Raw genomic sequence first — 13,966 nt, forward strand, 5'->3', positions numbered from 1 at the left:
CTGTCTGTAATGGTGGGAGGAATTTGATATTTTATAAGGTATGTGCAAATAAACGACACTTTAGCTAAATGGTAGCATACAGTACTTCAAATTTAAGGTATTAATGATCTAACCTGCTGGAATGGTTGGCAAGGTTGCAGTGAAAGTTTAGTTTCAGATAAACTTTTTGTTTTTAAAATGAAAGAAGAAAGAAAGCCCTTACAAATTCTGAATGAGTCAGTGTTAAGTTCACAGAGGATCATGCAGTTTGTAAGTTTTGATGCTACTTGGCCCAGTTACGCACTGCAAGTGGAAGGGGTGGGGGGCTGGTGTTGAACTATTTACTTTGGACTTCCACAGCAGATGGAGCCACTTTACTGTAATACAACCATAAATAAACTTTCAGTAGAAATTGCTGAGGCAGACTAAACCTTTCAGGATAGTTTACATTAAAGCAAAAGCATGCAGCTGCGACAGAATGGATAAGTAAAGAACATGGATCTGCAGTCTGTCATACTGACAAGGGTTACTGGCTTTGGGCCAGACACCATCAGCTGTCAATCATTTATGTGATTCACAACTTGAGTATAAGAAAGTGTGATTGAGATGGAGATATTGGATGTAGATGGATGCAAGTATTTGATTTCCCTTCAAATGAGCAGCAATGGGGCAAACAGTTGCCTTAATTTGTGAAGTCTGCTTTGCGATTGACAAGTACAGTAGGCATTTAGAGAAGGATTCTGCCCTTCTATAGCTTGACATTAAGTGCATAGTAAATTTGAGTGTATTCCTTTGTCATGTCATTGGTTTCAACAGAATGCAGGTGGGAGGAAAAGAATTGTAAAAAGTTGAATCATACGTTTTGTTTAAATGTGTAAAAGTTTACATAATGAATGTGTTTTGATTGAAACTGTGATGTTGCCTTTAATTTGTAAATGCATTTGCTGAATTTGAACAAATTATTAAAACATGCCAAGGTATGATTTAAAGTATAATTCTAAATTGTTGTCAGGAAACTTGTATAGCACGTCCAATTGCTTAAATGGAAATCAACAAACTTAAATCTAATACTTCTCCACTGCCCTAGTTAAGGATGGGTGGAACATCCAAATACCCAACATGATAGAAGAATTTACAAAATGTTGCAATAAGTGCTGTCTGCATGAGAAAAGTGAGAGTGGTGATCACAGTCCATTGGAAGGAGCAAGAAAGGCTGTAAAGGAGAATATTCTTCACCCAATAATGCATGCCTGGAATATTTCTGTGGATCTGCTGCCTCTGCAGAAATGTACTGAACAGATTCTGTTTATACTGGGATAACGGGTGTGAAGCTGGATGAACACATTAGGCCAAGCAGCATCAGAGGAGCGGGAAAGCTTGACGTTTCGGTTCGGGACCCTTCTTCAGAAATGGAAATTTATGAAATGTATTTCTGAAGAAGGGTCCCAACCCGAAACGTCAAGCTTTCCTGCTCCTCTGATGCTGCTTGGCCTGCTGAGTTCATCCAGCTTCACACAGTGTTATCTCAGATTTTCCAGCATTGGCAGTTCCTGCTATCTCTGTAACTATTCATACTGGCTTTGCTTTTAATTATGCTAGCTGACATAGAAGTAGATGTATTAGCCTTCTTGTCACAGCCCAATATAAGTTCCAGAGCATTGCTAAATCCCAATATGCCGACAAACTCACTTGAATTTACATTGAGTGTACTGGTGAATGAGAATTATTGGAACTATATGCGAACTAATAGAGGTCCTATAGCCAGTTGAGCAAGTATTTGCACCCAAACCTTGGAAGTAGAGTCTTGCTGACTGCACCACATGGCCTTTGATTTTGTTGGCAACTTGGATGCCAGCCCGGCCAGTTGCAATGTTATTACTGGTTCAAGACCTCATGTTGGAGACTTGTATATGTGATTAGGTTGGCATTTATGTTCAGTCCAAGAGATTGCATTGACCTTATTCAACTTTATCCAATATTTGATTGCCATTTACAATGTCAGGGATTCTGCTATGTACCTGTTGGCTGCTGCATTTCTTAAGTTATATTTTTTCTTCAGAAATCAAACCATTTTTCTGGCCTGCGCCAACTTATCTTATGGCTAGAATTCCCTTTTTCCCCCTGCGAGTAAGCCCCACTAGCACTCTTCATGAAGATGATATGTTTGGAGTTGCCAGTACTGGTTTGATGTATTTCCTGGAGATTTAATCAAGTGACATTTGCTGTCATGGCATTTGATGATGTGGCATTTTCCCATGGTTACTAATCTTTTATTTACCTTAGCTGATTGAGTGTTGTAGTTTTGACAAATTCAGAATAAAATATTTAACTTCTTGTTCTGTACTCAGATGAACAGCACAATTTATAACCAGAGAACACATATAACTAGAAAGATTTAAGGATAAGTAATGTTTATCAAAAGACTACTTCTGTGAAAGAACATAGAACATAGAACATTCCTTAGTTTATTGCAAGACAATCTAAAAGGGTATATATTCTCAATCATGCCACTGCACAATCTCATCTGTTCTAGGCAAAGCAACCCCAGACAGTCTAATCTGTTTTAAAGACTGAAACTCTTGAGCTCAGGCAACGCCCTGATAAATCATCGCTATATCCTGTCTGATGCCATCCCATTCCTTCTATAATGTGTATAGGGGTTCAGTTAGCTCAGTTTGCTCAATAACTAACTGGTTTGCAATGCAGAGTGATGCCAACAGTATGGATTCAATTCCTGCACTGGCTGAGATTACCAAAAAAGGATTCTCTTTCTTATCCTCTCCTCTCACATGAGATGTGGTGACTCTCCAGTTTAGCCACCACCAGTCATCTCTTGTTAATGAGAGAGCAGCCCTATGATCTGATGAGACAATGGCAACTTTACCTTGCTTTATAATTATGGATTCCAGAACTGCACACAGTTATCTAGCTGTGACATAACCAATGTTTTATACAGTTCTAGCATAACCTACTTGCTGTTGAACTCTCTGCCTCAGCGAATAAATAGGCGTTCTTAATTGCTTTATTCATCTGCCCTGTTACCTTAAGAGTTCGGTGTGCAAGTCAGTTAAGATCTCTCTGATCCTCGGCGCTTCCCAGAATCCCATTATTCATCATGTATTCTCTTGACTTGTTTGTCCTGCCCAAGTGCATCACCCCACATTTATCTAGATTGAATTCCATTTACACTGATCTTGTATTTTATTTCTTGTAAATGAAAGCTATCCTCGTCACTATTTAACACTCCTTTTTTTTATTATCTGCCAGTATCCGGATCAACCCTCCTACATTTAGTTGTAAATCATTTACATAAACTGCAAATCACAAAGGCCCCAGCACTGACTCTGTGGATGCACACTTATAATCAGCAAAACACACCTCAACCTTCACCCTGTGCTTCCTGCCACTCAGCCAATTGTGGAATCAATTTGTCAAATTTCCTTGGATCCATTGGGCTCTTATCTTTGCTATCCATCTCCCATGTGGGATCTTAACAGACCGAAGTCCATGTATATTACATCAAAAACCATCTCTACTCACCTGGCTACTCTTTGAAAAATTCAGTCAAGTTGATCAGACATGGGATCAGTCATGATCCTGTTGAATGGTGGAACAGGCTCAAAGGGCCAAATGGCCAGCTCTTGTATCTATTTCCAATGGGCTTATGACCTCCTTTTAACAAAACAATATCAACTGTTATTGATCAATCCCTCCCTCTCCACGTGAGGATTGATTATATCCTTTTAAAAATTACTTCCAAAATTTTCCCCACCACCAAGATTAGACTGACTTAAATTTCTTGATTTATCCCTTGATTTAACGTGAATAGGCCAAAATTTGGCAGATGAAGTTTAATGAGTAAAGTGCGAGATTACCCATTTTGATCGGAAGAGTAGAAACACAAGTTATTACCTAAATGGAGAGAAAGTTCAGAGTGTTTTGGTGCAGAAGGATCTGGATTCCATGTGCTTAAATTGCAGAGAACTAGTACGGTATCAAGGTGCAGCAGGTAATAAGGAATGCAAATGGAATTTTAGCACTTATTGCTAAAGGAATAGAGTATAAATGTAGGTTCCTGTGTTGCTGCAACTTTACAAGATGTTAGTGAGACTGCACCTGGAGTCTAGAGTAAAATTTTGGCTCCCTTACTTAAGGAGGGATTAGTTACATTGGAGCCAGTGCAAAGGAGATTCACATAATTGATTCCTACAGTGAGAGGTTTCTTCTATAAAGAGAGGAGCAATTTAGGCCTATAATCTGTTGAGATTAGAAGAATGGGTGGAGATCTAATTGAGGTGCTTAAAATGTTAAAGGGGATTCGCAAAGTAGATGTAGAAAGGATGTGGAACAAGAGGCCACAGTTTTTGGATCAGGGATGGTTGATTTTGAAAGAGCAAAAGGAAGGGTCGTGAATCTATGAAATTCACGACTCCATAGTGGTAAATGTGGGACATAGACAGATTTTTTTTTAAATTAGCAATGATTTGAAGGGTTATAGAGGATGAGCAGGAAATTGGAATTGAGGTAGAGTGGAAATCAGCCATGATCATATTAAATGATGGAGCAAATTTGAGGGGCTGAATTTCCTATTCTTGCTCTTGGTTCTTATGTTTTTATCAACTATGATGAGAAACACTGAATTAATTTCTAACTGAAGTCTCCATACAGTTCAGTGACGTTTTGCCATAACTCAGCAAGATACAAAAGCATGGAATGATACCAATACCATATCTAGTTCAGTCCACTGATTCCCTCACCCAGCATGAAAGCTCAACCTTAGCTCTCTGGGCTAGCTACAAAGCTGCCCAACTGTTGTCGTAAAACATAAACTAGGCTGACCTTTGTGGTCCTTGGACACGCTAGGGCATTTGTGGCTGATAAGCAGGTATATCTCTGAGGAATCTTGCAAAAATTTCACCTTTAGCACTATGTAGCAGTACTGCCCTCAACTGGACTGTTCATGATGCCAGCTCAGTGAGCAAGCCTGAAATCTGGCTTGATAGATCATATTGAGTCTCTTTTGTTTGGTTAACAAGGTAACCTTTCACTAAATCAGCTTCAAATAATCTTTCACGGTTTTAAGCAAACTTTTCTGATCTGATAGCTTAAAACTAAACTCATTATAATGAGGTAACTGATAAATTATCAATTCTAAACTATCCCCTTTCTTCAGGCACAACTGTCTTACACATCAAGCTTCAGCCAAATATTCAAATCTGTAACCAAAATGGCTTTCTTCAAGCAATGGCTGTTTCTAACTGAAACCTAATGCATAACTGTTTACTCTGCTCACTGTCAAAATTAACCTAATGAAAATTTTTAATCTGTGTCTTCCATTTCTATATAGCTAAGAAATTATCATGGCTACAGAAACGTTTATAAATTTATCATTAAGACTCTTCATGGACACTGATCAAGCCCACATGCCACTTGTTTAAAGGCCAGAGTCTCAAATGAATGATATGAAAATTTAGATCAGATATAATGGGAACTGCAGATGCTGGAGAATCTGAGATATCAAAGTGTGGAACTGGATGAACACCAGCAGGCCAAGTAGCATCTTAGGAGCACAAAAGCTGTCGTTTCGGGCCTAGACCTAAAGGGTCAGCTTTTGTGCTCCAAAAACACTGCTTGGCCTGCTGTGTTCATCTAGCTCCACACCTTGATATTAAAATTTATATAAATCTCATACTACATCACAACTGAACATTCGTACCATGGAGCTGGAGTGATGTTATGAAGCAGCCTGTGATATGAAAGGATTAGCAAAGTTAATTGCTACTTCTAACCAGGAGACAGTCACTAAAATATGTAAAAACACTTTTTTAAATTACTTGGAGACAGTTAAAGATTGGCACTTAAAATGAGATGAAGGCAGAAGCTAATAGATTCTGGGGAAAAAAACACAAGTTATTTTACAGACTTTTTAATATCTAAACATTCAACACTTCGATTTTTTTTGTGGCAAATTTCTGTTTGTCAAATGTTATTAATCACAGCTGATAAAAACCAAGTTGCATCTGAGTGAATACAAGGTCCAACTTGTGATGAGGTTTCAAACAGTGATGAAGGTGAAGAAAAGTTGAAGTTTTCACTGATTTCAGTGATTTGGTAGCTTTGAGAGCAGCTTGTTCGGAAACCTAAGGAACAAACACCTGCCTCTGGATTTCTGTGTTCTTTTGCACACGTGGCGTATTGGGGTTGTGGTCTATTTCATTGGGGTCATAATGTACAATATTATTTGTCTATCTCTTTGCCTCTCTGTAGGGCTGTAAGGGCTGGGATACACCCGTTCGTATCCTGGGGATTTAACTACATTTTTATGTGTTTTAAAACCTATAGTACCTCCTCTTCTGTAATATGGGCACTTTTCAAGATATCAGAGATAATGGGAACTGCAGATGCTGGAGAATTCCAAGATAATAAAATGTGAGGCTGGATGAACACAGCAGGCCAAGCAGCATCTCAGGAGCACAAAAGCTGACGTTTCGGGCCTAGACCCTTCATCAGAGAGGGGGATGGGGAGAGGGAACTGGAATAAATAGGGAGAGAGGGGGAGGGCGGACCGAAGATGGAGAGTAAAGAAGATAGGTGGAGAGAGTGTAGGTGGGGAGGTAGGGAGGGGATAGGTCAGTCCAGGGAAGACGGACAGGTCAAGGAGGTGGGATGAGGTTAGTAGGTAGCTGGGGGTGCGGCTTGGGGTGGGAGGAAGGGATGGGTGAGAGGAAGAACCGGTTAGGGAGGCAGAGACAGGTTGGACTGGTTTTGGGATGCAGTGGGTAGGGGGGAAGAGCTGGGCTGGTTGTGTGGTGCAGTGGGGGGAGGGGACGAACTGGGCTGGTTTAGGGATGCAGTAGGGGAAGGGGAGATTTTGAAACTGGTGAAGTTCACATTGATACCATATGGCTGCAGGGTTCCCAGGCGGAATATGAGTTGCTGTTCCTGCAACCTTCGGGTGGCATCATTGTGGCAGTGCAGGAGGCCCATGATGGACATGTCATCTAGAGAATGGGAGGGGGAGTGGAAATGGTTTGCGACTGGGAGGTGCAGTTTCCATGTCCGCCTTCACAATAAATAGAGGTGAAATATTTGTTTAGTATCTCACCCATATCTTGTGATTCCACGCATAGATGGCCTCGCTGATCTTTTAATGGGCCCTATTTTCTCCCCAGTTATTCTTCTGTCCTTAATATATTTGTAGAATTTCTCCGGATTCTCTTTAACCCTATTTGTCAAAGCTATCTCATGATCCCTTTTTGCCCTCCTGATTTCCCTCTTAAGTATACTCCTACACCCTCTACTCCTCTAGGAATTCACTTGATCCCAGCTGTCTATGCTTGACACATGCATCCTCCTTTTCTTGAGTGGAGCCTCAATTTCTGCAGTCATCCAGCATTCCGTACACCTACCAGCCGTACCCTTCACCTTAACAAGAACGTACTGTCTCTGAGCTGTTGTTATCTCATTTTTGAAGGCAAATAACAACTTTTGAAAGTTCCTGCCTAATACTTTCAAAAGTGGACTTACTTCAATTTAAAGTTTATCTTTTATAGACCATAGAACAGTACAGGCCCTTTGGCCCACGATGTTGTGCTGACCTATTATCCTACTAAGATCAAACTAGCCGCATACTCTACATTTTACTATCCTCCGCGTGCCTATCCAAAAGTCGCTTAAAAGTCTCTAAAGTATCTGATTCCACTACCACTGCCAGCAGTGCATTCCACACACCCGCCACACTCTGTGTGCAGAACCTACCTCTGACATCTCCCCTATACCTTCCTCCAATCACCTTAAAATTATGCCCCCTCATAATAGTCATTTCCACCCTGGGAAAAAAGCCTTTGACTAACCACTCTATGCCTCTCATCATCTTGTACACCTCCATCAAGTCACCTCTCATCCTTCTTTGCTCCAATGAAAAAAAGCCCTAGCTCCCTCAAACTTACCTCATAAGACCTGCCCTCCAGTCCAGGCAGCATCCTGGTATATCGCTACACTCTCTGTTAAGCTTCCACATCTTTCCTACAATGAGATGACCAGGATTGAACACAATATTCCAAGTGTGGTCTAACCAGAGTTTTATAGAGCTGCAGCATAGCCTCATGGCTCTTAAACTCAGTTCCCCTGCCAATGAAAGCCAACACACCATACGCCTTCTTTACAACCCTATCAACTTGTGTAGCGACTTTAAGGGACGTAGACCCTAAGATCCCTCTGCTCCTCCACACTGCCAAAATCCTGCCGTTAACCCTGTATTCTGCATTCAAATTTGACCTTCCAAAATGAATTGCTTCACACTTTTCTGGGTTGAATTCCATCTGCCACTTCTTTGCCCAGCTCTGCATCCTGTCAATATCCCGTTGAAACCTACAACAGCCCTCCACACTGCCCTCAACTCCTCCAACCTTTGTGTCATCAGCAAACCTACTAACCCACCCTTTCACTTCCTCATCCAAGTCATTTTATAAAGATCACAAAGAGCGGAGATCCCAGAACAGATCCGTGCAGAACACCACTTGTCACTGAGCTCTAGGCTGAATACTTTGCATCTACTACCACCCTCCTTGGACAGCCAGTTTTGTATCCAGACAGCCAAATTTCCCTGAATCCCATGCCTCCTTACTTTCTGAATGAGCCGACCGTGTGAAACCTTATCAAATGCCTTGCTAAAATCCACTGCTCTACCTTCGATTGTGTTTTGTCACATATTCAAAGAATTCAATAAGGCTTGTGAGGCATGACCTGCCCTTCACAAAGCCTTGCTGACTATTTCTAATCAAACTGTGTTTTTCCAAATAACCATAAATACTATCTCTTAGAATCCTCTTCAATAATTTTCCCACCACAGAAGTAAAACTGACTGGTCTGTAATTTCTAGGATTATCCCTATTCCCTTACTTGAACAAGGGAATGACATTCACCACCGTCCAATCTTCTTGTACCACTCCAATGGACAGTGAGGACGCAAGGATCATTGCCAAAGGGGCAACAATCTCTTACCTCGCTACCTGTAGAAACCTTGGGTATATCCTGTCTGGCCCAAGGGATGTATCTATCCTCATGTTTTTCAAAATTACTAGCACATCCTCCTTCCTAACATCAACCTGTTTGAGCATATCTGCCTGTTTCATACTGCCCTCACAAACATCGAGGTCCCTCTCATTGGTGAATCCAGAAGCAAAGTATTCATTTAAGGACCTCCCCTACCTCCTCCAACTCTGCACACAAGTTCTCTCCACAATCTCTGATTGTTGCTACCCTCACTCTGGCCATCCTCTTGTTCCTTATGTAAGTATAGAATGTCTTGGAGTTTTCCTTGATTCTACCTGCCAAGGTTTTCTCATACCCCCTTCTAGTTCTCCTAAGTCCATTATTCAGTTCTTTCCTGGCTACCTTGAGCCCTGTCCGATCCTTGCTTCCTCAAGTAAGCTTCTTTCTTCCTCTTGCCTAGGTATTCCACATATCTTGTCATCCAAGGTTCCTTCCATCCTTTCCTTGCCTCAGTGGGACAAACCTAGCCAGTACTTGCAGCATCTGCTCCCGAAACAACCTCCACATTTCTGTTGTGTATTTCCCTGAGAACGTCTGATTCCCAATTGGTGCTCCGTAGTTCTTGCCTAATAGTATTGTAATTTCCCCCTCACCCAATTAAATACTTTCCCATACTGTCTGGTCCTCTCCTTTTCTGTGACTGTAATAAAGATCAAGCAGTTGTGATCACTATTGCTGAAATGCTCTCCTATCAAGAGATCTGACACTTAGCCTGGTTCGTTGCCAAGCACCAAATCCAATATGGCCTCCCCTGTAGTTGGCAATTACATATTGAGTCAGAAATCCTTCTTGGACACACCTAACAACATCTGCTCCAACCAAACTATTTGCACTTTGGAGGTTCCAGTCAATAGTAGGGAAGTTGAAGTTGCCTATGATAACAACCCTCTTACTTCTGCACCTTTCCAAAATCTGCCTGCCAGTCTGCTCCTCAGTGTCTCTGTCGCTATGGGGGTGTCTATCGAAAACTCTCAATCAAGTGACTGCTCCTTTTCCTGTTTCTGATTTTCACCCATACTGACCCTCCTCCACAACCTCCCTTTCTCTGATTAACAATGCCACTCCCTCACTCTTATAACTCACTCCCTATTTCTTCTGAAACATCTATACCCCAGAACATCCAACAACTATTCCTGCCCCTGTGTTATCCAAGTCTCCGTAATGGTCACAGCATTGTAGTTCCAAGTACTGATCAGGTGACATTTTAGATCAGGTCTATCCTTTTTCATGACTACTTTAAATCTACTAGAATTAAGAGCGCTTACTCTAAAGTGCTCCCCCCACTGACACCTTTGCCACTTGTCTTGCTTTGTATACAACAATTAAAAGATATCTGGATAGGTGCATGAGTAGGAAGAGATTAGAGGGATATGGGCCAAATGCTGGCAGATGGGACTAGATTTATTTAGGATATCTGGTCGGCATGGATGAGTTGAATAGAAGGGTTTGTTTCCATGCAGTATAACTCTGACTCTATCACTGTTTGTCTCTTTCTCTGTGTGTGTCTCTCTCTCTGTGTCTCTCTGTCTCTGTCTCTGTCTCTGTGTCTCTCTCTCTCTCTCTCTCTCTGTGTCTCTGTCTCTGTCTCTGTCTCTATCCCTCTGTTTTTGTTTTTGTTTTTGTTTCTCCAGTTTCTACTGCCTGTTTGGCAGTTATTTTTCCAAATAATCCTTGGTTGCTCTGTCAGCATGTTGCTTTTAATCAGTAATGAAGGGCAACACGCTAACTAACAGTGGATCAGGAGGTCGCAGCCAAAGTACATTGCCTGTGGGTTATAAATACCAGGTGGCTGCACATCGGTGAACTGCACTTGAATGTTTAGTTTCTCCTGAGTCACAAGCAACAGCATTTAGGGAACTAGTTGCCTTTTCCTGTTGATACTGCTAAAAGCAACACAGTTAGACCCCTTGCATCTGATTCATTTTGTCACCACATGCTTCACACACATTCTCTGTGAGCAGTCAGTTCCTCTGGTGTTTCCTGTGGTTCAGTCCCTCTAATACAAGCAATGATGTTTGACAGAGCTTTGACACTGCTCTGCTTAAGCCTTGAGGCTTCTTATGTTGTACTAGACATGTAGGTGGTATTTAATGGAGGTGTTGGGGATCTTGCCAGGAGGCTGGAAAGCCAGCGAGAACATTTGCTTATTTTTAGGAAAGACCAACTTATTAAGTGACATGTGGGCATTTAACTGGATAGTGGCTGGCCTACGCTTGGAGTAGAAGTCACACCCTGCCAGGAACTGCCAGCAAATGACATCAGTAACTCGAATAAATGGCATTGCTACCAGGGAGGCAGTGCCTGCCACTAGTGTGACAGTCAACCAATACAGTGGATTCAAGGCTGCAGGAATGCAGTAGTGCAGTGGAGGGGAGTAGGCGACAGGAACCTGGGGTGGCTGTTAGTGAGTACCTCCCTCTCCACACGTTGGGCACCTCAACCCTGCCTTTGAGTGGCATCCATCTCCAGGAGATTGTAAGCAAATGGGCACAAAGTTTGCTTATCCTGCTTCTGGCATAAAGAGCCTGTGGTGCACTACTGGGTTAACAGAAGTGGTGACATGGTGGTGCCCTTAAGTAACCATTAATTGCCCCGTTAAGGGCCTCCATTGACAGCACAGGGGAAACACTGAAATCTGTCATTTCCAGCATGGACTTAATTCAGTTGACAGTGAGAAAGCAGCAGGGATCCCTGTGTCACTCTCCATCCAATAAAATGTCCCCGAGGTACGTCAGAATCCAGGCCTTTATTCTGTCTCTGTTACCACACTACTACTGGGGTTATTGTGTGTATTTTGCCTGGAATTTTTGAAATTATTTCAGTCAGGAAATAATATTTCAGTCTCAAACATTTCCTCCTGCGGCTATTATTGTATACACACCTCTATTCTGAAAAACAGACATTTTCCAAATCTCTCTGCCTTCTGTCTTTTAAGTCAAATTAGTATCCAGACTATAATTGTCCCTTTAATCCCATGGATTTCAATTTTGCTAACAGTTTATTATGTGGTGCTTTATAGTTCATATTCGAATCATCAGCACTTATGTTCGTTAACCTTCTCTATTGCTTCATCATATAACTCAGTGTTAGATTTTTTCTGTTTCAGAGCTGCTTAGTACACCTTCACAGTCAGTTTCTGGCAGCATTGGAGTCACTGCAGGAATTCTGGGATGTTATGGATGAGATTGATGAGAAAACCTGGGTACTGGAACCAGAAAAGCCAGCACGTGCAATCCCAACACGCAGAATTGCCATCGGTGCGTATCTTTTATGATATGTAATGGATCTATCTGACTAGTTCTGAAGTGACATTGAGAAAATATATCTGTATCTGCGATATTCATATGCTATTCAGCATTTCCTTAAACAAAATGGTTATAGGAATGCTGCTCTTTATTTAAATAAAAGCTGAGGGGTGGCCTTCTCGATGCTTATAAAATCATGAGGGGCATTGCCAATCACCTACCCATGGTCTTTTTCCCAAGATAGTGGAGTCCACAACTAAAGGGCAAAGACTTGTGGTGAAAGGGAAAAAATGTAAAAAGGACCTTTGAGGGGCAACTTTTTTACACAGAGAGTGCTGCCTATATGGAATGAATTGCCAGAGGAATTGGTGGAGACTGGTACAGTTACAACATTAAAATAACATCTGGATGGGTACATGGGTAGGGAGGGTTTAGCGGGATATGGGCCAAGTGCTGGCAAATGGAACTAGATCAGTTTAAGATATGTGGTCAGCATGAACGAGTTGAACCAAAGGGTCTGTTTCTGTGCTGTGTATCTCTATATGATTCTATGTAAGGCACCTCCAATAATGATAATCATACTGTATTTACTGTTACTCTTGGTTTCTGATGCTTTAGTCTTTCATCACTTGCCTTACATGTCTTATATGCTGTGAAATTGGTGGGGTGGAGTGGGTGGGGGTGGAGTGTGATGGCGGCAAGGAACCTTGACCCCGGTGCCTCTTCCCCACAAGGAGATAGTCTGGTGTCAGTAGACACCCACCTTGAGAAAGATCCACTTACTGAAGTCTACACTTGGGATATTCCTGAGACACCTGGCGCTTTCACTCTGCCTGCAACCCTCAACCTTGTGGAAGTTTGAAGTTGCAGAGTGAACCAGCATGGAGCCAGAACAAGCCCCAAATGCCCTTACATTCGCACAGAATTCCTAAGGCCAATGAGTTCTACTACGTGAGAGGTTACCCTCTATCCCAGCTGCTTACTCCCAAGGCTGCACCCAGACGTGTTTGGAGGAAAAGCAAGAATATCTTACAAGAGCACGTGGTTAACATGGGTGAAATTTAATTATAAATAGAATTTCATGTTTGTAAATAAATGTAATTGTTAGATCACCTGTGTGATCATCTGTCATTTTAACTGCAGCTTCAACAATGATGGTAGAGAGGGTAGCCATCCTTAGCACCACAAAATGTTATAACTTCTGTCTGAAGGATAACTGTTCTTTCTGTAGTGCCCATGCTAGCATAAAATACTATAAAGTATCATGTTCTGAAGGCTTCCATTAGTTAGCAACCTTTGCTCTTCCTGTTGCTTGGTAAAAGTTAAGAAACAACGAACAATAAAGATGCATTTGCAGTTGGGATTAAATAGGGGATGCTTTCGTCTCCAGCATCAATTCATCTACAGTCAGTGAGCAATGTCTTCACCCACTTCAGTTTCATTTGAAGTGGCTGCGAAAGAAGTCCTGTATGGGTTGATGTGACAGCAGCTGCTGCATTGCAGAACATTCTGCTGTCTCTACTTGGGGCAAATGCTGCAGCTGTCACAAATCTGCAACATCTATATTTATCCTTGCAGCTTGTTTCGGTTTCCAGAGGATTGTGTAGCATCTCCTGTCTATGCTGTACTTTAATGGACCCTCAGACCGAATCAAACATGGAATCCTCATGTTGAGGAGACGTTCATTG

The 13,966-nt window shown here is 41.8% G+C and overlaps 1 protein-coding gene across 3 annotated transcripts in view; it reads left to right on the plus strand.

Annotated features, from left to right (window-relative positions):
- fancl (FA complementation group L) overlaps positions 1 to 13,966 on the plus strand; it is a 120,869-nt gene that overhangs the window by 87,639 nt on the left and 19,264 nt on the right. For all 3 annotated transcript variants that reach the window (XM_059648510.1, XM_048536517.2, XM_059648511.1), the window contains exon 9: positions 12,140 to 12,290. In XM_059648510.1, coding sequence (XP_059504493.1) covers positions 12,140 to 12,290 — 151 coding nt within the window. The remainder of the gene's footprint in view (positions 1 to 12,139; positions 12,291 to 13,966) is intronic.

This window comes from Stegostoma tigrinum, chromosome 9, assembly GCF_030684315.1.
Source record: "Stegostoma tigrinum isolate sSteTig4 chromosome 9, sSteTig4.hap1, whole genome shotgun sequence".
Classification (NCBI taxonomy): Eukaryota; Metazoa; Chordata; class Chondrichthyes; order Orectolobiformes; family Stegostomatidae; genus Stegostoma; species Stegostoma tigrinum.